The 26,098-nt window shown below is 46.4% G+C and overlaps 2 protein-coding genes and 1 long non-coding RNA gene across 7 annotated transcripts in view; 1 reads left to right on the top strand and 2 right to left on the bottom strand.

Annotated features, from left to right (window-relative positions):
• The first annotated feature begins 1,921 nt into the window (after positions 1-1,921).
• The window catches only part of Noc1 (Nucleolar complex protein 1), an 88,192-nt gene continuing 64,015 nt past the window's right edge, over positions 1,922-26,098 (top strand). Inside the window, exon 1 of one of the 2 annotated variants that reach the window (XM_070526482.1) lies at positions 1,922-2,004. In XM_070526482.1, the coding sequence (XP_070382583.1) occupies positions 1,937-2,004 (68 nt within the window). In that variant the 5' untranslated portion in view covers positions 1,922-1,936. Of the gene's footprint in view, positions 2,005-7,439; positions 7,648-26,098 lie in introns of those variants that run through there. The other variant, XM_070526481.1, reaches the window with a different exon arrangement.
• LOC139050274 (uncharacterized) lies at positions 2,021-11,511 on the bottom strand. The gene is made up of 3 exons (XR_011508824.1): positions 11,360-11,511; positions 3,635-3,776; positions 2,021-2,330 (listed from the first exon to the last, which is right to left on the bottom strand). It is a non-coding gene; the product is annotated as an uncharacterized lncRNA (long non-coding RNA).
• Positions 19,953-26,098, bottom strand: part of LOC139050935 (uncharacterized) — a 31,323-nt gene continuing 25,177 nt past the window's right edge. For all 4 annotated transcript variants that reach the window (XM_070527803.1, XM_070527804.1, XM_070527806.1 and 1 more), the window contains one exon: positions 19,953-26,071. In XM_070527803.1, coding sequence (XP_070383904.1) covers positions 24,157-26,071 — 1,915 coding nt within the window. In that variant the 3' untranslated portion in view covers positions 19,953-24,156. The remainder of the gene's footprint in view (positions 26,072-26,098) is intronic.

Consider the following 26,098-nt stretch of genomic DNA (forward strand, 5'->3'; position numbering starts at 1 on the left):
TCGCTGCTCCCGTAACCCCCCATGCTGATGTCGGTGACAATCTGTACTGAACCGCTTTTCGCCCGAAGCTTCGCGACCTATTTGGATCGACCTTGTAATGTGTAAGAGCACAAAACCTTGTCCAGCGGACAGATGCATTGTGTCTTACGGTTTACTGGAACATCCAAGATCCCGACCCTAACAGCGCTGGTAAGGCTATCTTGTGGCGCTTTCAGCAACAAAGCCTTGGGACCTTTTTTTTCGTTTTTCCAGGTGAAGCTTTGTTTACCTTTTCCCCGAAGTGAGGTGTTCGTTTCTAACCGCTGTTGACTTGATGCGCGCGCATTCCTTATGAACCACACATTCTTCAGCCTTTCCGTGCACTTAACTCGGCTCAATATCTAATCAGCACCGGGCGACTGTGGCATTTGACTGAAGGCTATGTGTCACATGCGTTCTTAGTACGCTCGTGTCATTCATTGCGCATGCGCACACTAGCAAGCGACCTAAACGCGCGGAAATTGTCAGCGCGGCGTTTTCTGACAGTAGTAAGAACAGTTGGCTCGCGCCAATAATCGGAAAACGTTGCTCTGAACTACTAACCAATCAGGAAGAAACAATTAACGTCATCAGACGTATATAAAAGCTTACAGAAAGCCCTTTAATTATATCAGTTAATTGTGAATGGCGCCCTCTTGAGACCCACACGGCTGCTGAACACGAAGAAAACGAACTTCCCCAAACCATGGACGCTTCGCAAGCTGTGTATCGAGAGAGCTGCACATTGTACATAAGATGTGTTTATTCAATGAGCCGTTCTCAAAAACTCAGAAAGTTTTACCTACATGAACAGGCATCAGAGAAGTGTGGCGTTTCGTTTTTTTTTTATTATCCTTGTTTTTGGAGAGGGGAAGTTTTGTGTCATTTATCGCACGTAAGGGATAAAACAAAAATAAATTGGCCGTGGCTTAGCTTGGCTATGCCAGGATATACGTAGCGAAAGCTAAGGCATAGCATGGTTAGCCTTGGTTAATATTGATTGCAAGTCCAGGTTAGCCTGGTTGTCTAACTAGCTATGTTGCGGCGTTTAGCCAGTCGTTCGGCGCGCTGTTCGTCCGTTTCCCGGGCGATTCGTTTCCTCTTCATCTCGTTCCGATGTCGATTCCAGGCCTCCTCCTGCTTATCAGAATTGTCGCCGCCCATACCGCCGCCTCAACTGTGGTTGCGCCGCACGCGAACTCTCCTTTTCAATCCTCCTACATGTTGTCAGGCATGCGACGCAGCTAACGAAGCGAGCGGAGGCGAGTGCAACGACGAGGAACGGGATGTGACGTCTTATAAAGCGGCGGTGGAGGAAAGGCGTGGCGCTGCGCAGCGGCGAAACACCTGTGGCTCGGTGCTACTAGTGGCGCATGCGCAGTAGTGACTAGGGAGTGAGAGAGAGAGAGAGAGAGAAATATCCGCGACGAGGCAACACCCCCTGGAGAGTTTTGGGCGAGGCGCGCGTTGTGACGTCATGTGCCTCCTCGGAGCACCGCCACGGCGAAATCGCAAGTTCGCGGCCAGTAAAGCTTTCGCTTCGAAAGAAATTTAATCCACTATGAGCACCTTGCACCGGTCACAGGGCGCCACACGACGCTGTAATTTATCATCCCAGCGTTGCCGACGTCGGCCACTATAGATGCGAAGAAAATGAGGTTCACACTTCATCGTTCGTCTAGTTGTTGAGCGCCGATCTTCGCCAAGCTGAAGGTCGGCACTGCTTACGCTTCTAATCTGGATCGCGAGCGTGCCGAGTCAAGTGGAGCATGCGCACTTGGGACATTTGCTGGTCTCGGACCATCTCCCCTAGCGATAGGTGATTAGAGATGTCGCAGCAAATGTTTCAGGTGCCCCTCCCATTTTGCTCTTGCTGCTCGGTACTGGCTTTGCGTACTGGTGCCAGCTGCTCTCAACTATGGAAAGCTTCAGCGCAAGGTGCTTGCACACCTACCAGCTGCCGCGAAGGCGCTCGCAGCAAAAATCGTAAGTCGAACATGGTTGTTGCACTTAGAATTCTTTATGTGCTGTACTTAACGTCATGATCACAAGATTACGCCATCAGGGCTGGTGGACACGTCTACAATGCTCAGATGTTCCGTGAACTGACGCGCTTAGGAATTGGTTAAGCGTTTGTACTGGCGCGCTAACCTACATGTTTATTTCGTGCGCCGCAACGATGATACGCCGAGAGCACCGTTCCTCTTTTTCTTTCTTGCTGATGTTTATTTTTCAATATGCACGTCAAGTACTCGACAGTGAACTTTGACATCACCGCTGGTCACATCCATTCGCACCTTAAACGTGCCGTTCTGAAACGTGAGAAAAAACAAATATGAATTAAGCAACAATACGCGTTGCAGGCGCGAACATCCCCAGCTAACTGCAGCATTGCACGTTTGAAGTGGTATCTCAAAAGCAGAAAGAAACCCCAAAGCACTTTGCCAGTATTACGCCTAGAGTACTCTCTCTCTACTCTCTCGCTCCCCCTGCTTCATCCCTTGTCAGAGCTCTACGCGTCGAGCTTTGCCCCGTCCCAAGGCCATGCTCGGGGTTCTTCGTTCTGCGTGTTCAAGTGCGACCGTGCTATTCATGGCACCATGGCCAGCAAAGTTTAACATTTGCCGGTCTCGGGCACTCTTACCTATATAGTGATGCGCGACCGAAAGCGAAATCGCATATTGGAATTAAGTGCCTCAGATTTAGCTTCATCCACTCGCTAGGCTATTTGATGGGACGCTGCGGTTAACTGGGGAAAGCTTGAGCGCGGGGTGCCTGCAGGAATGTTTTTCGGTGTGGCACAACCAGTACACACGCAGAGAAGGAATACACGCTGCATCACAATTTCATTGTGAGGTACGCCATAGCGAGGGACTCCGCTATAATTTTGACCATTTGTGATAGTTTGGGTTTTTTTTCGTCCGTCGAAAAACGAAATGCCAAACCTCACAGCGCTATAAATAATCTACGAGATTAGCTTTCCACGGACTACTTTCGGTTTTGGTGTCACGGGAGGTGCGTGTTTGTGTGTGTGTTTGTGTGTGTGTGTGTGTGTGTGTGTGTGTGTGTGTGTGTGTGTGTGTGTGTGTGTGTGCGTGCGTGCGTAATGACGTCATGGCACGCAAGGTGGTCACGGGGGGGGGGGGGGTAGTACATGGAGACATTTCCACAATCGCTCCCGCTAGCTCGGTCGTCTGCTATAGTGCTACTCATTGCGAGCCGCGACGTGGCAGCGTACCGCCATAACAGACCACCGAGAGAACTGGAGCGAGTGCCGAAACGTCCGATAACCTGTTCCCACGTGACCATCTTCTGTACCGTAGTGGCACGGCACACACGTACCTCCTGCGAAACCGAAACCGAAAGTCGTTAGTAGAAAACTAATCTAATGAATCATGTAGAACGCTCTGAGACTTGCTAATATTAGCTTTCTTCTAAATTTAGGGGGAATGGGGTGATTGCCCCTTTACCAGAACGCTTCGAAGCTCTTTCCCGCCACAATAATCATAATCATAATAATCATAACAGAACTGACGCCTATGTGATTAAATCCATGGGCTCCCACGACCCACTGCTCTTCAAAAAATACTTCCTGCTGCACCGAACCTGCACTCACCGCGAGCACGGCTTTAATTATTGGGTGGATGAAGAACACCAGTCTGGAGGAGTAGACACCCGCCGGAATAGGGCAGGTGTTCTTCCAGGGCTCCCCTATTGTCTTCTCCATGTCAGACTCGCCGTCACAGCCTCTGTATGTACTGCGCAGCGTAGTAGGGAGGGCAACGTTAATTGTGGTAAACGAAGTAGTAAAGGCAAGGCGCAGAAGACCAGGACTTAGGATGAAGAACACAAACGACAAGACCGGTGCCATCTTCTTCCTAAGTCCTGGTCTTCTGCGCCTTGCCTTTACTACTTCAAGCATGAACCAACTAGCCCAAGCAAGAGTCTTACGTGGTAAACGAGTCAGGACGGCAGTCAACGTACACTATAGCATGACGCGAAATGATTGGCACAACTGCACTCGGGGACAACAAAGCTACAAAACCGAAATACATCCCCTTCCTGAGCACGCCGAAGTAGTTCCTTAGTATCGTCCATAGTCCTAAGGTTTTCGTAGCCCTAACTGTATACTTGCGAATTTAGTAATTTGGAAAGCACATTCCGAGCACTCGTATTCAAATTAAAATGCTTATTTATCTGATAAGCGGACTATAATTGCGTACTGACACACGTGCGCCAGCACCGCCTCCGTAGTTTTGGCTTCATTGCCGAGGAAAGTTGCCCTGAATTCAGCGAACGGAATTTGCTCTAAAAACTCACTAATCTTATATAAAGTCGTCTGGTGTCTTTCTTATAGTCTCAGCATCCATTTCTTGGCTAACTTTCCCGCGCTTTCTGGTACAGCACTGAACAGCTATGGAGTCAGCCGTCATTATTTATGCAGACTGCAGCCCGTAGAAGCGATCATATAAAAAACGTAAAGACGTAAAGCTCAATCCCCACGAGTACCAGCATCGGAAGTACGATCCAGCGCTCTCAACGAAAATTGGTGGCTCATCCATCCTCTGGAGACGATGGGCGACGTTGAAGTGATTGGCAATCTTGTGGTGGGTGCGTAATTAGTGATTATATGTTTTATATGTTATGATGATGATTGTGATCAATTTTGTATTAACATGCCATCCCTGAATAACAAGACGTTACGTGCTCATCAGCAAACAGACAAACGAAGTGACAATCTCGCCACCAACCGCAGTGTCCAGTGATCCTGCGACACAGTATATCTTCCTCTAGTCACTGTACCCTGGTTCAAATTCTGTAGCAGCCCCCGCATTCCTAGCATCAGGGCTGCAACTTGGTTGCAGTGTCTATCCATCCAGTGGCCACGCTGGAATGGGCACATACCGTTATTACATTCGTAGCGTCGAGAAAAAGAGAGAGAGAAACTTTTATTGCCTAAAGGGGCCTGAACCGCTTTTTATCGAAGTGGAGAAAGACATTTGAAGTGAAGATAGGCTCTTTCAGAACCACTTTGCCGCAAAAAGTACTTCAATGCGTTAAGCAGAAGCGGAGTTATCGGCAATCAAACACGGCCTCGGCTGTGCTCACCTTCCTCCTCCAATGCCTTGCACTGCGAAGGCTACGGCGGAGACGTCACAGTGGCGCGCAGTTCAAATTTCCGATTTGGTGCGTATGCCGCGCTAAACGTAAGCCAAACGCGGCTGTCCTCAGAGAGCCGCAGTGCGCTTAGCCAGTGGACTCGTGGCGGCACCTCGCGGCGGCCGCGGTGTAGCCGAGCGCGTCGACCAATAGCAGCCGCGTATTGGAGTGGGCTTTATGACGAAATAAAGCACACACAAAACGAGGAGCGTGGGTTTTTTGAAACGAGAGCGTTTGAGAAAAAGGTTACTTCGCGCTCCGCTTGCGAGCTGCTTGCACCGCGTACGACAGCAGAACTTGGCTGAGATGTTCACAACAGCGTGTGCTACTCGCGGACTATGCTATTTCACCAAAGCCGATGGGGGGTTCAGGGCCCCTTTAATAGGATTTTCGTGTAATGGGCGGAGCCCCTTTAGTCAAGGGCCCCACTGGACTCGGCCGGCCGCTTGACCTGTCCTTTGAAAAACTGTTCCGACGTTGTCCGTACGAGAACACACCCATTTGCACATACCCAGCGACCCAAGTTGTCTACTAGGCCCGACAGCACCAAGTTGTCTATCCGGGCACTTACCCAGGGACCCATGTCTGTTTTGCAAGACCAAAGCCAGCACCGCAGCTAGCTTACTCGTCCCAGTCACCTGAGCTAGTAGACAACTAGGGGTCACTGGCTCTGTGAAAGAGGATAGATGCATACTCGGGTGTTGTCCCCAGGGAATGCTTATCCCAGTTAGAGGAAGCCTTAGTTCGGCCCCAACTCCGACGCGGCCTATTCAAATACATATGTAAAACGCAAGAAAACGCTTTCCTGAGATAATCCCTGGATCGATTTTAAATAAGTTTGTTGTACTTAAGAGAATGTTAAATTCTAGTGACTGTTGGGAGCGGAATTTCGATTTATGGCCTACATTTTATGAATAGAATTTTGAAAAATACGATAGTTTGAAACAAATAGACGCAAATAATAGCTCTGCATCAAAAACAGATATCGCGGTTCTCTGAACGGCATCCATTAGATAATCCAAGGTGAACAAATTCAATATGTCAATTTATATCTTTACGTGAATTTGTTACGTTGTGTACAAGGGTTCTGCAAAAGCTGTATTTGCATATTACTCAATTTGTTTAAATTCATGTGTAACATATCAATTTTGTCCGCTTTCGATGTACTGTCAGATGCAACTGACAGAATTGTGATATTATTTTCGCTTGCCGAGTTAGAGAATTGTAAACTTGATAGTTTCATTTTCTAAATATTTTTTATTTTTCCAATTTGTAATAAAGAATTACCTATCTAACTCGAAAATTGGAAACCAACAGTCACTGGATTTTAAGTTTTTGTTTTAAATTCAACAAACCTCGTCAAATTTGGTGCAGTGGTTGCCGAGAAAAACGAATTCTCCTTTTACGTGTATTTAAAAAGAAGCACACGAGCTGAAGCTTTCTCTAAACGAGGCATGGCTTCCGAGACTAGATCGCGCAGACGCTGCCGGATCTTCAAGGCCATTCCCAAACCGCAGAGTTTCCTACAAGATTTATGCAGGAAGGAACTATGGCACAAATATCGGCGGTAGCTGCAAGTGTTGCGCTTCAGCCAGTAAGGAAATATTGGAAAAAGGAAATAAGGCGAAATTCAAGCAAGAAAATCTCGTTGTAAAATAATTGAAGGAGAGTTTCTAAAGCTTCATTCACCAGTCAGCCCCTCGTAGTATTGTGCGGGTCCGTTTCATAAATATTCCCAAACTTGCAGATGACGTTTTGCAATGAGCATTACTACATGGAAAGGAGGGAGTTTCCACCCCCTCACTATAGGCTAAACAGAGCACAAGCAGTTACACTTCGGCAATTACAAACACAGTCTTATTATTCACCTGCAAAAATAAAGGAATGGTATGACATTACAGACATGAATATTTTATGCAAAGCATGCGAAAAGGAGATATGCACGCTTGAACATCTGCTCTGGGAGCGTGGGTCGCTCGCCCTGGCATTTCCCGGAATCGGTTTTTAGGAATGATCAGATCTTCAGATCATATCCCTCAAGTCCTGGCTGTCCAGTACGCCCGTGATAGGGCTAGGAGGCTTGACCTCCCGGTCCCGACATGGGACTAGCCAGGCAGGTGGCAACACCTTGTACAGGACCAGAATAAAGTTTTTTCCTCCTCCTCCTCCTCCTCCTCCTCCTCCTCCTCCCCCTCCTCCATGAGCAGAAAAAGAGGGATAAATTTTAAAATTCAGCTATGTCTCTCATGCTATAGCGGAGGACACCCACCAGGAACCCATGTCTTGCACGCAAGGCATCTTCAATCCGTTCGAGTTCCACATGGTGAACTTGGTGATCACCGGACCATGCAGTACTTCGTGGAGTTCACCGACGTAGTGTATGGTCATGTTTCGGCCCACCTTGGCGTCCTCGATGCTCAAGTTGTGGATGGTGACCAAACTCGCCTCCGCTGCGGTATACAGACGGAGGTGAGTGTTCAGTATACGAATATAGCGATAGGCAGCGCCGAACGGTCATGCAACCGAAAAATGTGGAAGAACGGGCGAAATGAAAAGTACATGGATGACGCTTCTAGCACTCCCGCCTTTCCATCATCTCCTCGTTTCTTTGTGCTTTCTATCAACCCATGCGGTCGAGCTGTAAACAAGGAAGGATACCCTTCAAGGTGGCACCGATGTATCGACGAGGAGAGAGCGTTAACGGCTACAGTAGTCGTCCTTGCGGGTGTGCATGCGATGACCAAGGAAATGATCATGAAATAAACGAAACTCGGCATACATACACAACACACACGCGCGCACAAACAGCACAGAAATATGCGCACGCACACTAACATGCGGTATAATGCTGTGCAGGTGCCACGCAAACATCTCTAGGTTTCCTTAAACAACTTCTATGTTTCCAGGTTCTTCACTTACTCGCTCACTCTTGATGAGGTGTTCTCCTTTCCCCAAAGGGAGGGCAAGAGAGAGAGAGTAATATAGGAAGTCGGGGATGTTAACCAGTCAATAGTCGGGTTGGCTACCCTACGCTGGGGGAAGGGAGAAGGGGAAGCGAGAGAAGGGAGAGAGAAGGTGTAGTTACGTGTACGGACAGCAGGGCAAAGTGTAGTATATGGGCAGATGGGGCCGGGAGGCGGGGAATATAGAGCGCGTCTGTGTTTGCGCGCCTACCTTCCAGCACCTTAAATAGGCGAGGAGTGCTCCTTGCTGAACAGACAATTAGAACAGAAAAATGACTGAATTGAATAAAATTTCAATGCTGGAACAGTGCTCCCGAGCGATTGAGAACATAAAGTAGCAGCCATATATAATAGGGAGCAGTGTTTCCTCAACAGAGTTCTACGGACACACGGAAATGCACAAGAGCGTTCTAACGAAGACCAAAGGAAGCGCTAAAGATCATCGATTGAAACGCCGTGCAAAATACTGCAACAGCCATTTCAGACACTTGTGTGTCAAGCTGCGCCGTGATCTTCGATTAAGTAGAAGCTGAGTTTAAGGTACGGAACTCGTGCGAAATGAAAATTCAAACAGAATATATCTGCAATAAGCCAAGACGACAGGCCCTTCTTCCCTAACAAAATTACTAGCTCGAATCATGTGGCTACCCTCCCGCGTTTTGAGCTCGGTGCGCATAATTCGTATATTGCAAACTATAGTTTATGCGGCCAAGTTGCATCCGACGTGGTCATGCGAGCGAGCCTCCCGCAAAGGCTAAGCCTGAGATTGATTGATTGATTGATTGATTGATTGATTGAAAACTGTATTATTCCACCGAGCTGGGATGCCCGCCTCTTAACCTAGGTGCAGGTAGGGGGTGAGGACGAAGACGTCCCCGCGCGTTGAGGACGGTGAGTCTTCACGGCCTCAACGGCCAGGTGGATTGCTCGACGCTGGTCGTCTTCAGCCTCGCTTTGGAGCAAGCCCTCATAAATCGTAATCATGATTAGCATCTTATCGTGCCATTTATGACGACATGTGACATGCGCGCCACGTAGCGTCGATACGTGCAAACTTTGCATTACGATTGCATTGTTTCCCACCAGGTGTCCCGACATGTAGCAGCTGCATGTAGCTATTGCATGCTGCATGTAGCTTGACCTGGTTAACTCAAGCAGGCTGGGTGAATATTTTTCACCGCCCTGTTTCAAAAGGGATGCAAATAAATAATCGTCATTGCCCACAGCATCGTATCATGGCACGGGTCAAGGGATCCGACGTGCGCGTCGCGTAGTCTGGATACCTGTGTTTACTCTTCGGTCCAGCACAATGCGTTGGCGCGGGCTGGTTGGTGCGAATCCATGAATACTTTGTTTAGCGCAAAACAACAGACACAAGAAAGACGACAGGACAAGGCGCTACTCTCAACTGACATCATTTTATTGCGTCACTCCTTTATAGACAGCTGAAACTAGAGGAACATGCGCAGTGAGCACCATGTGGTGGAGCCACCAACATCCGATCACAAGAGCGCACCCATGCGACAGAATCCAAAAAAATCTGAAATCTGAAAAGCTTAATTTGTTTTTTTGGATTCTGTCGCATGAGTGCGCTCTTGTGATCGGATGTTGGTGGCTCCACCACGCGGTGCTCACTGCACATGTTCCTCTAGTTTCAGCTGTCTATAAAGGAGTGACGCCATAAAATGACGTAAGTTGAGAGTAGCGCCTTGTCCTGTCGTCTTTCTTGTGTCTGTTGTTCTTCGCTAAACAAAGTATTCATGGTTACTCTTCGGTACACGTTATGGCGCCTCCTCGCAAGGTATGAACCACTACTGAAGAAGCGAATCGTAGAGTTACAGACGCGTCTGCAACCAAGCAACATCGAGCTCAGCAGACCGCTGTGCAGAGAGCGGCACAAGCTGCAGCTCGCCGTCGACGCCAGGCGGACAGCTCTGATCGTTCTCGGGAAAGCAATGCGAAAAGACATCACCCCGATGACCCTCTAGTGCCTACTGCCGAAAATGCAGCTCTTATGGAGCCGCTCCTGCAGCTTACGCTGTGAATGTGCGGCGTGTTCTGCGGAAGCCTGTGACATTTTTTTTTTTCACCAAAGGACGTAACGCGTTCCTGTTTCTTGTCTTCCTAACGCGTGCTCTTACTTCGTAGGAAGTGCTAAAAATCTCTCGAGGATCTGCCTGTCTCCAAAGAAAAGTGCATCTGCGACTTTTGCGGTAACGATGAGACTGTTTAACACTCCTTGCGCCTTTGTTCTCGATGCGATGTATAGGGCTTGCCTCACCGGAACCGGCTGGACTCAGGACCACTTTCGGCGGCGAAGCTCCATGACCGCGGCCGTGCGCCTCAGTGGCTCGCGAAAAGAAATTAGGGTGTTGTTGCAGTGTACCTCAATCATACTGGTCTCCGAGACCTCTAATAATCAATCAATGCGCGCCTTCACACGTATTGTAGGTCGCCCGATTTCTGAGCCTTTATTTCTCTCTTATCGCCCTTTTAACACTTTCAGCGAGTGCAGGGTCGCCCTGTTTTTCGTTCTTTACTCTCTCCCTTCATGACCTTAGCAGCGTTGCCCGCTACGTATATCTTCGTACCGTACATATATATCGTTTACGTAAATGTATATCGTATACGTACAAATATCGCACACATATCGCACGTATACTTTTCGCCAATGCAAAAGTATAAACACTTCATTTGCGTTCAAACAGCCATTCTTACCAAAGTTCATGTCCGACCCTCACGTACTGCTATTTGTTATGTTCTTCCCCTGTTGAAGAATCACACTTATGGAACCTTTCAGCATTACTAGCGCGCACAAGGAATGTTACCGGCTTTGAACACAAATCCGGTTTTCCCTCATATATTGACGGAGTGCGTAAGTAATACGTGCGTGGTATATATTGCTGCAAGATGTCTTCTGAGAGAGCTGCCTAAACACATCGACTTACACTGATCCACGGCGTTTACTCCGGGACCATGCCGTTCTACTGCTAAACACGAGGATCAGGGTTCGATACCTGGCCGCCGTGGTGGGCATTTGATTAGGGATGAGATGCGAGAACTTTCGTGCACTTACATTTATGTGAAAGTGAAAAAAAAACTCAGGTCGTCATACTTAAGCCAGAGCCTCCACAACCTCCACACAAACTCAGTGCAATTGCTTCGGGACGTTAAACCGTTATGAATGAATTACCTAATCAAGCAATCAATAGGCTTACTCTGGCACGATGACACGGCGGGATGCTGCACGGAAGCCCAACAGGAGCAGGCAATCAGCGCCAAAGCAGCGCAGCACAACACCACCTCCTTTCTTCGCAACATCGTCAAGGTTTCTTGCCAACGCGGCGTTGCAGACTATCGCTGCAGGTCATTCAGGTGCTCCCTTTATCGACGGCATGGACACACACGCGATCGTGGCCTTCTTTGCCTCATTATTCTTGATTTCCACGTGCACCACGTAGAAGGCCTCATTTTCCTGTTATTTCTTTTATCTCCACCACGCGCGGTCTCACAAGCTCATCAAGTACGCTGCGCCAGCCCGGACCTTTGTTTAAACACGTGGCCTATGTACGGAAAACGTCATGTACACACAGGTTGCCTTTCCTCGGCTATAAAGTTTTTATGCGAAGCGTATTACGAGAGCTCAACCCAGCTCCTCAGGCGCGGCGGTGTCGCCTTGAAACCACGTGACACCGTGACGTCACGACAGAGGAGAAGTGGCTTTGGCTCAACTCTTGCAAGACGGGCTGGGTGGGAATCGAACCAGGGTCTCCGGAGTGTGGGACAGAGACGCTACCACTGAGCCACGAGTACGATGCTTCAAAGCGGTACAAAAGCGGCTCTAGTGAATCCGTTGTTGCCTTAGAAACGAGCTGTTTCTAAGGCGTGCGTCTCTTGCTCAGGCGCACATTTCGTTGCCGCGCCGAACGCTGCTTTGCTCGACGCTCACCGCGTCCAATGCGGGGCGCGTAGTCGCTGCCCTGTAGCCCATTGTCTTACACCCCTTGGCGGGTAGACGGGAACGCTGTCGCGTTCCACTCTTGAAGGCGAAGCAGTAATGCATGAGTTGTTTCTTCGTCTAGCCGAACCAAATATAGCCAAGCAACAGCAGTTCACCAGGCTAAACAGTGGTTCAACAACTAAAATAAAGGCTAGTATGCTTCGCATCTTGGGCTTAACCTTACCTAAGCCACAGCCATTTTTTATGGCAGCTAAGAAAGAACTAAAAAGGAGGACGCCGTCGGAAAGCGACGAGCACGACGACAACCTGCTCTAGTGGCCCCGAAAACTGTCAGACGAGAGAAAAGACGGATACAGGCACACTTTCCAGCTGGGAGCGGTTATCGTCGAAAGGCACCATTCATCTTTTCGACGCTCATCTGTTATGCCTCATTCGCTACCTCCTTGATGTCGTGTGCGGACTTCACCAAGCCGCCCGAGTGAACATCGGGGCGACAACTAATGTACACACACAGTAAAAGGTTATTCGCCCTTTTGGGTGCTGGTTTGTAAAGCTGTGAGAGAAAGAAATCCTGTACACGACTACATCTACAGGCCAAACTACACCTGCGATGAGAAACGCTGCAGTTGAAAACTGTACTTGAATTCTAGCCGCTTAGTTCACGCCGAAATCTGTGACGCAATCGAGAGTTTATATATTTAAGTTTATTTTATGCAGTTCCCGTCGTCTGTCACTGCTATTACGTTTACTTGCAGCAAAGGCCGCCATCAAGAAAGCTGTATTTGTCTTCATCAACAATTCGACCTTACCCACGATGTTAGGTATAAGACAAGCCAGCGCCCCTAAGGGTAACACCTGTTGGCTACACCTTTAAGGGTAACGCTTAAAGGTGCCCTTAAGGTGCATGATTTCTTGCTGCGTACAGCTCTTTCAGTTCAGTGAACACATGCGCACGCATTAGACCATGCAAACCGCTGTATAAGTCGACATCAGCAATGAACTGATGACAAGCCTAGTTTTGAAAGCTTTTTGCGAACCAATCCAGATTTTTGTGAACGTGGATGGTGCGGCTTGACTGTTCTCTAGCTGGATAGGTCGTGCAGTCATGTTCATGGGGGACCTTGGCAAGCGGGTGCCATAGCAAAGTGGGCCGACACTGGAGACAGTGTTGGCCGAATGTAGGCGAAGCAACAGGAGTCTCAGAATGACCGCTACAGATATAAATGTGACTTCGGCATCACAGTCCGTAACTACATTGCTTATTGCTAATAACTTTACCGCCGACAGTAATCCTGAGATGGGTTCCATCATATTTTTTGACGTAAATGTCGCTTTCCTTGTATGTCTCCTGCATGTTCTACTGGTGATTTAGAGTCATCATCGTGAGTCTCAAAATTCTGATCGTCATTTCTTTAAATTATTTTTTCAAACGAACCTTTTTTCGTCTCTCCTGTTGTCTACAGGTGCTGGCTCTCTTGTCGAGTAAATGAAGTGTGTGGTCTCACACAAGGTGTCGCTCAATAAAAAAATTTGCTTGCAAGAATAAATGATATCAACAAGAGTGCGCCAGCAAAATAACTCGATGTCCTACTCATCAGAGTACAAACATTCATGACACGAATGAATTGAAAATAACATTACCACTCTCTTTTTGCCTCTCCACATCGAACCGCCTTCGGAGTCGACCTAGGTTGTAGCGTTCCTTCGCAGAATTACAATATGTTACTCGTCACGCACTATCGCCATCGCTATCGCCATTATGCTGTCGTCTTTGTCAAGCCATTGTCGTCGTTGTGCCACCATCTTACCACTGTCGTCACACAAAATTGCTGGTATAGACATGGACATACTGCGCCACCTGGTAAAAGTGCGTAATACCAAACAATCCTAGATATTCAGCTATCTGCAATATGCTTCGTGATGGATCTGTATTTTTTTCTAAACACATTTGGACCTTTGTACTCGCAACTTTACCCATGTGCCATAAAAGAGCCTGAGGTTGAGCGCAAGTATAAAATACTTTAGTACGTACACCTCTTTAGTGTTGTGCTTCTTTCTCTCTCTTAAACATTGTTGAATCGACAGTTATTCGTCAGCGCTTAGCATAGTAACTGCAACACGATTCAGGATTTTCTGTTCTATTTTTCTTCACTTTCTATCACGTCAAGTGTACCGCGTTTAATACAATGTGTCGTAATATCAATTTATTCACGGGTATAATATTCTATCCTACGCGTGAATACCGGTGAAATTTCCTCCTGCGTTTGTTGCTCAGTGCAAGAACCTCAACATCATTGCATAGTCCAGAACATCGAGTGATTCTGCATTGCCTGGGCTCAAACAAGTGAAATTGGCCTCCTTGTGCACAACCACCTCTTGTTAATCTGCCTCGTTGCTTCCCACAAGCAAAACCCACACGCTGCATATATGTGTGTTGTATCTGCGTCACATGTTAGAAAGCCTCCAGCCGGCCAACGTGCCCTCCTATGGCTTAAACTCAAGCTCTGCGACTGTGACAAGGCTTCCGCGACCAGGCGTGGGTACCATTTCAAGCGTCAAGATGGTACTTCCCTGATAAGAATGAATTCAGTCTAAAAGTATATTAATTTGCTTTACACTGGTTTGCCTCCTCATAGGCTTATCGTGCGTGGATATACAGGCTGTCTCAGCTAACTTTAGCCAGAGTTAAAGAATATGCAAATGCTACGTAGCTCGACAGAACAAAACAGTGTTGTTTGCCGTCGCTTGGAGATACTCAGATTATTTTTTCATTCCCGCCAAATTAGGTCCTTAGTCTTAAGTAATTAATTAATCAACTTCTCAAATATAATTAGATGAAAAGTGTCAATGGCACAACTGTAGAGTTACATGAGAAACTCCCGATGCAGATTTCTGCTGTTCAATACATGTTATATAAAAGTGTTTTTCCCAGCGTGAAATAAGCCCGCGAGTATACAAAAGTGCCTCGAGCGGCCAGACCCGCCGTGGTTGCTCAGTGGCTATGGTGTTGGGCTGCTGAGCACGAGGTCGCGGGATCGAATCCCGGCCACGGCGGCCGCATTTCGATGGGGGCGAAATGCGAAAACACCCGTGTGCTTAGATTTAGGTGCACGTTAAAGAACCCCAGGTGGTCAAAATTTCCGGAGTCCTCCACTACGGCGTGCCTCATAATCAGAAAGTGGTTTTGGCACGTAAAACCCCAAATATTATTATTATTATCGAGCGGCCAGATGCTGGAGCATCTGGCCCCTATTCTTTATAAAAAATATAAAAAAATACATTATGCGTGCATTTGCGGGCTTCTTTGACACTCGGCCGAACACTTTTATGTAGCGCGTATTAAGCAACAAAAAGCTGTATCGGGAGTTTTTCATGTCGCTCTACAATTGTCTCATTGACACTTTTCATCTAATTAAAATGTTTGAGAAGTTGATTAATTAATACGGACTAATCAAGTAATTCGGCAGAACGAAAAAAAATAATCTGACTATCTCCAAGCGACGGCAAACAATATTACCTTTGTTTTGTCCAGCTACGTGGCATATGCATATTTTTAAACTGGCTGAAGTTAGCTGGGACACCCTGTGGCACGTAGCTTACATGCTACTTACAGACGAGACCTGTTGAGAAGTCAACTTTCTGCTGTCTATATTGAGGCCAAGAACTCTTTAATTGCAGACAAGCTGCAAATATTAGCGCGTAAAAAGTGCAATATCACCCATCCACAGGCTGTGTATGCACAATATATAGACTTCACAAAAAAAAGGAAACTTGTATAGGCTTGCTGTAGAGCCTCAACGTCTTCTCAAGGCTGGTCACCACCTTGGCATTTACGCTTGGGAACTAACTCGCCGTGTACCCCTCCCCCTTGAACACTTGACTTTCCGCTTGAGCCAAGCTAAAAAAAACTGCAAGGTCCCAGGAATGTCAGGTAAGGGACCATTATTTTTAGCCGTACTGCCAAACTGTCATATTCGGTTCATTATCCGGGAACTCTCAAATATCACGAGCTTGCTAGAGATGACTGCGCCCCAGAAAAAGTCCTCTGTGCACATAATGCCTGTCCGGCAAGCACACTCGCTAAGCACAATTAGCGTCACACAAAATTAACGGCGTCCTTGATTTCTTCAGCCTCATTTTTTTCACCTTGACACGTTCAGCTTTCGAGCGGAGCTCACACTGGCATCGGTCACCCCGTTAATTGCATGCATGATTTATTACGTGCAGGATTACTGTCTATACTTCCTTCTTTAGATTTGAGTATAGGTCCGCCACCACCATCCATTGCGGCGGCTAGAAAGGGGATGATGGAAACGCTATAGACACAAATCTCGAAGCACATGTTTTCTTCATATTGTTGGGTGGCCAAATGGACCAGTCCGATCACGCCTGCCATTTCTAGGACACCATCTATGGAGATTACACGCGCCATTTTGCATATTCATTTCATAACTCATACTTCCTGCCGTTTTCTGTGTCCATCTTTTGTCAGCTCTGTTACATTGCGATCATAGCATATTTAAAGGCTTCTTAAAGAATAGTTGCTTAAAGAACAGAAGCTCAAAGTAAGAAATTATTTCCGACAACATACCTTAATCATACTTTGGTATGCCTTCCACCACACTCACCTATTGTTTTACATCTTGAGGACTAATATACAAAAGACAACTAGTTCCTGTTCAACGAATTCAAAATGAAGCTATCAATCCTATTACGTGGAGTCCTCGCTATTCTCATATCTCTCCAATTTTTCATTAACTCAGTATACCTAGTATTGATTATTTGGTTAATTACGATGTCGAAATATTCGCCTATCGTATCAATAACTGCGATCTGCTTCAATTCATCCATAATCATGAGAATAATAATCATAACACCACATTCATTACGAAATAACCTACTTCTGCCAAAACATCGCATTACGGCACTCAATATAGCTGCCTTTTTTAATTATTTAAGCTATGAAATACTTTGCCCTTACGAGACTAGGACTAAGCTATCATTTTCATCATTTAAGTGAACTCTGTCATACGTTTCTTCCTCAGTAGTTAACTTGTAATTAGCACAACATAACTTCGCATATGTAAGAGTTTAGTATGTACTTACGTTCCATGTTGCATTCTGAATAATCGCCATAGTGATGTTTTCGTTAGGCATGTATAATCAGTATGCGACCTTATTGTTAACCATTCCTTGTCGTTACTTAAAAAGATGTTGACGCTACCGTTCATTTCCAAATATTTTTTTGGCATTGCTTTGCTATGGATTTCGTTTGTTTGCTTTAACTTTGCTATAACCTAAGTTAAAGCAAACAAACAAGATTATCTCATTTTTATTTAGGCACTATTTATAAGAGGTTGCGTTACCAATATTTCAGTTTGGCAGCCTCTTCCTGTGTATAGTTTCTAACATTTATTTTTTGACAGCAAATATTGAATAAACTTCACTAGCTAGCTCAAACCCTCACTCTTCTATATCATTACTCACAGTTTTAGTAACTGGAAGTCCATGTTTTCAGCGCTCTGCCATTTACTTGTCTTGCGAAACTTCGAAGTTTCTTTGATTTTCATTATTTCAGGCGACATTCTAAAGTAGCTGAGCGCATAAATAATTTTGTGACAACAGGCAGTTGGCTTCTTTAGGTACAACATATTTCATGAGCGGTAGCCCGGAGAGAACATCTCAGCATTTCGAGTTTGCTACATTAGTACAACACCCAAGCACGTACCTATCCTCATCATCATCAGCCTATTTTGTTATGTCCATCGCAGGAAGGAAGGAAGGAAAAAAATTCTATTTAAGGCCAACACTAAGGCGCAGTGCAGTAGAGCGCCTGCCCCGCTAAGGCTCGTTGTTCATCCTCCGAGTCCAAGCACTCCAGGAAGGAGGGGAAGGGTAAGGAAAATGAGGAGAGGTAATGGCAGTGTTACATGAGTACAGAATGTGTTCTGCACCTGCCCTTATCTCCGGACAGTTGGGGCAGTGAGCTGTGCTACGCCAACCGAAGTTGTAGAGCATTAGTGGCGTGAGAAGAGTGTTCGTTTGAACTGTACGAAGGACATGTGCTTGTTCCGTGTTGAGTGAGGTTGGGGCAAAATAGTACCGTTTTCCTTGATGTTCTTGTAGTGTTCAGCTATTTGCGCTTTGTACGTGGCAGCGTCTTCCACTGTCGTTGGATTTGGCCAGGGAATCGATGGCGCCCGGAGGTTAATTTCGCGGGCACGTTGATGAACCAACTCATTTCCCCCGATCCCAGCATGACCAGACACCCAACGCAGGGTGATTGTAATGTTAGGTTTGTGGTTACAGGATTCTGTTAAGATGTCATGTAGGTGTGTTTCAACAGTCGTTGTTGTATCAGGCACGAAGGCCTTTCCCAGCGAAGTGCCCGTCTTGCGCTAACAAATTTCAACTTGCGCCTGCCCGCCTGTCATATGAGGTGGCAAATGGCACGCACGGAGACACCAGCCACTCGATCTGTTCGCTGGGCTCCTGCGCGCTTTGGTCAGCGGGGGAGCTTCTCCTCGCTATGCTTGATCAACCATCTTGATAACCAACAAAGAACGCCAAGACGTGGAGCGTTGTTTCAAACTGATCTGCAAAACGCTCGAGTTCGTATCTCGCGTAACACAGAATTCGACTCTCTTCCTCTGGCCTAGTCAACGTACGGGTACTAATTATTTGACAATAGAATTTCCGAAGAAGCCTCGATGGTTCTCATCCTAGCAAATTGCTACAAATAATCAGGCTTGTTTGTGTGTAATGAATGTCCCTTCTTGCATGCTACCACAAAATTTGGTTATTAGGTGAACACTACAGAAAAATATTGGCAAGCCAGATCAATGGCTTATTCGTCTGGACGTTTACGATGATTTTCTGTGACAATGTTGCACTTTTTTTGCGTATAACAGCGCCGCCGATGATCCCGCTGTTGCTCAATTTGGACCGTTCGCGCCAAAAGGGACAGCTGACGTAATCTGTCTGCCTCTTTATCCGGTGGTACAATAAAGTTGCTATCATCATCATCATCTGATCTGTGGATAAGTCAGTGCTGACGTCACATGAGATACCAATGTCCATAAGAGGTGGCGCCATTCCGATTTTTTATTTTCGCCATTTTCTTCCTTGAAAAAGGCTTGTTTTCACCATAGAGTTAATATAGCAAACTCAAGAGGCAAAGCTCCCAATGGCACCCATGCATTGGAATCGGTAACCACAGGGGCGCTGCCATGTTGCAGGCGCAACGACGCGATGCGATTTTTGACGAGACGCGCATACATTCGTTTCGAGCGTCCCTCGCTATGGTGTGTGCCATGTAGTTCAGCACGTGCAAGCGCATCCTGTACTTATTGTAAATTTTACACGGAAATTTACAAATAGCCATTGGACTCTTCTAAAAAATATATACGCAATGAACTTTACACATTCTCCCTGCGCATGCACGTGCACATGCTTGTTTTTGCATCACAGTTTGATCGTTTTCAGCGTTACAAAAATGAGGGGTATCAACATGGGGGCGTCATTGCGGTTCCCACTTCTTTCGCGCAGTTTCTGCCCTAGAGTCAATATACTAGCTCTATGGTTCTTGCTATGAGTGGCGGATTCGTTATTACAGAAGCCTAATCTTTCACTCCACCTCAACTTAATATTTCCTTTAGTGCGCATTTAAAGTGCTTTCAAGTTTATGAACATTGTGAGGTAAAAGGCAATTTAGGCTGCCCCGTTGAAGCGAGGCAATTAAGCAGCTGCCAAAGCAGTACTCGCTCAACCATAGGCTAATAAGCAGCTTTTTGTACCATTCTCATTTGAATCATGTGATTCTAAGGATGAGCATAAACAAGGAACAGGCACATGGTAAGGAAACATTTATTAACAACAATGCTCATGAAGGACTCTTTTTTGTGCTTTGTGCATGATCGGCCTAGCAGACCAACATATTGAAAAAAAACACGCATTAGAAAAATATCATCACATGGTGGGAAGAACAATGTTTATACACTGGACGTTTCAAACATTTTCTTTGTGTCAGCAACCAACTTCACCTGATAGATTCAAGGGAAAAAAACAGGAACAGGCACACTGTTCTTAAAACCTATGAGAAAAACTTAACATCACGAACAACTCTTTAGAAACAAAAACTCAACAACAAAGAAAGGTGAACTGTAAATACATTTGGCAATAAGTTAATAGCAGTATCAAAGGCACTATGGCTGTTGCTTGCATGCAGCACTATGCCTAACTACTCATAAGTTATTCAGGGCTGCAACAAATCCCACACATAGTGTTGGAGCCCCAGTACAGCAATGGGAGACATTACATCAGTTTACTGCTTAAGGCAATATACATAGCAGATCGGAAATTTAAACATGAAGAAAACTTGCAAATTTCCAATGAAACAAATCTCTTACCTCACCACAGCACCTGAGATTAGTAAAAATATGAAAAAAATTGCTTAAATCAATGTTTAAACAAGGTATGCTTTACTGCAGCTATGTACAAAAAAAATGGTGAAAAAGTCTTTGGGACAGTCTAAGCCTCAACACTACCAAACAGAAGATGACAGAGTGACACTCATATGCAAGCAAAATGCTTGCAAATGGCTGCATTTTGATCACAAAGGGGGACTTGAAGTCCATACATAACAAGGCAATTGACACTCCGTGACTAAAAAGACAACCACCATAAAAACAGCTGCACAAAGAATAGAAACGACCAATGCGATACTTACAATATTTGCTCATAGCTGACCTTCCAAAGAATGAAGCAAGTCTTGTAAAAAGGACACTCATAAAAAAGCAGATGCTACTAGGAATCCTAACAGATCAAGCTACTGTTGTCTAGATAGCCACCTTGTCTGTCAATAGAAACGAGGGCAAAAAAGTTAAAGCATGCACATGCCCTTGCCCCTAAAGATATATTCTATCTTCACAACACAGAAATATGTATAAAGCACCATGACGCTCCAGCACAGCAGTGAAAACAGTACTGGCCATAGAGTTTGTTATGAAATGGTCTACAGTAAAAGGAAAGAGACATAACTTCCTGGAAAACAGTAGCTTGTTCTGAAAGTTTCTGTTGTGCTTCCTTCTGAATATTGCACAAGTGAATCCTACACAATAAACGAAGCAGATCCTAGATAATGATGTATAGTTCTCTTTGGGGAAGGGTGTGTTTGCTAGTTGTCCTTACATCAAAAGAGTGCATCTTGTCAAAAATTCTAGAATTCTGAACAACACCTAACAATATGTGCAAAAGCACCCAGTCTCTGACTAGTCTCACCAACAGCAATTGCATCACAAAACAAGTTCCATTTGGACGTGTTAAAGGAGATCACAGGGCAATAAAAGCTGTGCAGTGTGAAACAACAAACCTACTGAAAACAGGTGAGCAGATGTCATGGCTAAAATTATGAAGAAGATCCACTGTACTAAGAGAGGGAGGGATGCGTTTGCCTCAGAGCCATTGGACTAGCACGAAAGGCTAGCAATTTGGAACAACGTTGCAAACTAAATTAAGAGCACAAGTTGGCAAATGCTTTTTCTGCTTTCCTTGATGTCTGAACAATTTTTCCAGGGTTAATGCCTTGGCAAGGTCTTTCAGCTTATCACATTGCTTATGAGTAAATGTGGAGAAGAGATGAAGGCAAGAGGGTGAGGGGTGTTGCAGAGAGGTTTGATAAGCAGCAGTGCTCCCTGTGGTGAATACCCCCACAGCACAGAAAAAAATAGAGAGCCATGTAATACACAATCAGTGCTGTGCCGTGGAAAGCACACGCTGTAAGTTTCAAGTGTCCTATGAGAAAGTTAAGCTTCTCACATTATATCTTCCTTGCATAAGGCATCACAAACATCTTAACAGAGCCAAATTGTGGCTTTGGCAGGGTTACTGGAGATGAGAAGACATGCTGAACATGCACAGATCAAAGTGCAGAATATCACTCACAACAGACTGCCAACATGGCAGCAGCAATGACATTTGCACAAGTCACATACAGCACAATGGTTTGAAGCATGGAAAATTATTTTTGCAATTGAGCACGAGAAGTATTCTACAGAAATGAGCAGCAGCTGCGTGGTGTTCGTTTGGTGCTGTGCGATGAAATAATAAGCACTGAATTATGCTTTCATTCTGAAAGTCCAAGTGTCATTTCCCCCATACCCTGCATCAAAGGTCACACATATTGACATGGGCAGCTCAACTTCACTTCTCTGCCCTGAATAATGAAGTTTTTTACTGTCTTTCAGATGAGCGTTATGGTACTAGGATTGCTAGACTTGCTGCTCGAAGGCCATTACTTTAGTGGCTACTCAGGGATGTCATCAATGTCAGCCCCCAGTGTGCAAATGCCCAAGCCAAGCCGCATTCCACTTTGCAAGACTACTAGGATGCACTGTGTGTAATTGTAAAAACTTCCCTCTTCCATGACTAACATAAGTGACATCGAATACACACCTGCACATTAACCATTACACTGAATGCCATACACAGTCCACTGCCTATTTTTCTAATCTAGAATACTAATTTCTCGAGACCACTGTTTGAAAACACTTCTTTAGAATGCTCGGCATTGTTAAAGAATCAGAGTCAGCATGTGGTTGAATTGGCAGAATACACAATATGTGCATTTTTAGCAAATGAACAAAGATCACTGCTTCACATTATAGAGTCCCCGTTATCAGCACCCTAGCCCTTCACAACCTTTGAGACAAATGAAAGAATGAAATGAGCATCTAAACCCTGGATGGCACAAGACAAGTTTGATGGAGTAGACAACACAGGTGCTGTGAACACCTTGCACCATCTGCTCACTCTCTTTCTTGGTGTTCACAACATAGTTTATAATTAGTATAAATAAAACCATCATGAAATGGTGGAGGCAGGCTATCCATCACTTCTGACCTAAAGGATAAGCACACAAAAGCACTAGTGCCTCACACTATGCTACTGCTTAGTCTTTATAGCATAATTACGCTCATGTCATACCCAATCATAAAAACGAAGCTTCTCCATGGTGTTCATCAGCCATTTGTGGGCTAGTTGTCAACATTCTCCTTAACTGTATACTTGCATGAAAAATGAACTTAAAATGCATGTTACACAATTATCACTCCAAGTGCAAGCATCCAAAACTTCAAAAGAATTGAAATGATGATAGAAATTATACCTTTGCAAGAAGGAAAAAGCATCTTTTAGAGCTGCTGCTCATAGTAAAAAAAGTTTTGTTTTCAGTTGTGAACACAAAATTATTGTTCACTTTTACATAATCTATGTGTTCACCACAGGATTAAAAACTGCATGACAACCACTGTGAAAGTGGCAGGAAAGAAAACGTGGGCTCAAATTGATATTTAGAATGAAGACTAATGGAGTAAATTTTAAGGCAGCTTTCCCCCATAAGCAATATTCTATTTGCAAAAACACGGGAAATATACAAGAGGATCAGAACGAAATATACCAGATAAAAATATGTAAGCAGATGGCTGCTTTTATCTCTCACCTCCTTCATCACACTACACTGGTGGAAAATAAATTATTATTACTCAGGAAAAATGAAATACAAGGGGGGTCATGGCTTGATAACGAACACAAGGCACTGTTGTAGTGGCTTTGAAACATAATAACAATTCAATAATTAAGGCCTAAATAGCCTCACAGCTTTTACAGGAATACTCCTGTGTTCTGAGCTTAATTTATCACAGAGAATGGTTTGTTCTCATGCAAGATTGTTCCATGTTTATTTAACACAATTGGCTCAGGGCCTGCAGAAGTGAGTGAACTGGCTTTCAAAACTTCAAGACGCTTAGCTACTTAGGTAGAAACTGCAAAAAATCAGTCATAGGATAAACAGTCAATTACAGATAAGGTAACTAAACAAAAGCAATTTTGTTTTTAAGAACATTGTTGAGCACATCCAGTCTCATCAACCAGGGCAATGTACTCAAACACAAGTTGGCTTAACACCACCATGACGAGTTAACCAAGCCAAACACTGTACAAACAAAAAAGAAACGTCCTTCAATTTCATGGTGAAATTCGTAGCACGGTGCAATATTTCTATTGTGGTAGAGAAAGTGAGCCTTGCGAAGCATCCCTGGCCACATCATCAACTGAGCTCCCAGGGCCAGGAAGTGTCTTAGGTGGAAGGAAACCCTTCCAGAGCTTGTGCACTTCTGCTGGAAGGTGGTGGTGCCAGCTCTTGAGGTAGTAGCGTGTGTACTTGCGAAGCTGACGGAACTTGCAAAAGGTGGCGTCACCATCCGAGACTTGCTTGGTCTTGACGAGGAAACCATTCTGCTTAAACGTGTCCTCCAGCTTCTGCTTGATCAGTGACCTCTGGCTTGGTTTGCGAAGACCCCGTGGTGCTTCCGAGGGTGACGGGCTTGTTGATGAACCATGGCCACTGCTGGTCCTCGGGTCTCGACAATTCTGCAGGACCGCCATCAATGCTGATCTACTGCCACTGCCTGAACAGTCTGTATGGGACTGTGGTTGAAGAGGGTGTGATGGCCTGACACCAGCACCCGAAGCTGACGTTGGTGTCGAGTAGAGGGCATAGCCAAATGGCAACTGGGTCGTAGGCACCACAGATGCGGACACCATAGACTGGTGACCCAGTGTAGCAAGTGGACTTGGCTGAGAAAAAGCACTGTAGAGTCTACGTTTTGGTGTAGTTGTGAGAGGTGCTTCCAATGCAACCTGGAGAGGAGACTTCTCGAAGCTGCCAGACACGGACGTCCTCGGGTCCTGGTAAGGAAAATGATAGTGCTCTGAGGGCACACTGGGCAGGTACGGTTGCGAGGAACAGGCCGGTAAGCAACAGGGCACAAAAGACGACGCGCCACACACTGCAGGCGAGAAACAACAGCTGTCGCTGTTGCCAACTGTGGCACCAGCATCATCTGTCGCACGCACTCTTGTCTTCATGGACAAGTCCAGAGGATGCGACGCATTCGAAGCTTCATCATTTTCCAAGAGGGACAGGTACTTTCGGTAAGGGACGACCCTGCGCGTTTGCGAGGGCTTTCTTCGGTGCCGCTTGGAGAGGCACTCGAAGAGGATCTCCGACTGCTTGACAGAAGTGTCGGCGCTCGCGTCGACCGCGCAATTCGGCGACGCGGGCGCCGAGTCATTCCTGCTTGGGACGTCCTCGGAGCAGCACGATGATGACGCGAGCTCGTTGAGGAGCTCGCTGCTTCTGGAAGGAATAAAACATCCGGGCGTCGCCCGAAGCGCTTCTTCGTCCACATTCGTGGGCGGTGGAGCTGTGACGGCAGCGACCACGGGTCCCGCCTGATAAGTGACCTGGACTTGTTGCTGGGGCCGTGGGTCTGTGCTCGGTCCTGGCACATCCGCAGCTCTGTTGGTTGGGCTCGACGCGGGCGGTGGGCAAGTCGATGAAGGCTGCCGCCGAGTCACCTCCGCTCGCAATCTGGAAGCCAGCTGAGACGGCGTAGCTTTCTCAGCTTCGGTCGAGGCGGCGGTATCGTTCCCGGCCGAGTGCCTTGACTCCGTCGCCGCTTGTACGAAAGAGGAAGACGACGACGAAGGCGGCGGCGCGTCTGACGAAGACACGGACCACTGGGACACCATGATCTGCTTGGTGCCGTGCTCCTCCTGGAGCTTGCACTCGGCGTGCACCTTCCAGACGTCGTCGTGCGAGCCATCGTCTTTCTCCGAGGTGATGCTCTCGGAAGGGATGAAGTTGTGGAACTTTAGGCAGCGGCTGCCGCCACCGCGCCGGCCGCTACGGCTGCGCGTGGCACGCTGGCCTTGCTGCTGCTGCGCCGGCTGGCGGCACAGGAACGCAGGCTTCATGGAGCAGAAGCGGCCGCCGCGCTGCTGCAGCGGTGAGAGCACGCTGAAGAGGTTCCCATTGGGGGCGTGGAAGAGTTGCTGGAAGTAGCCGCTGCCCTGATGCTGTTTGTCCGGTTTGCCCGAAGCGTGTCTGGTAGCGGCACCGCCCTCAGTTCTGCAAAGAGGAAGGCGACACTTTAAT

Source organism: Dermacentor albipictus, chromosome 10 (assembly GCF_038994185.2).
Source record: "Dermacentor albipictus isolate Rhodes 1998 colony chromosome 10, USDA_Dalb.pri_finalv2, whole genome shotgun sequence".
In the NCBI taxonomy this organism is placed as follows: Eukaryota; Metazoa; Arthropoda; class Arachnida; order Ixodida; family Ixodidae; genus Dermacentor; species Dermacentor albipictus.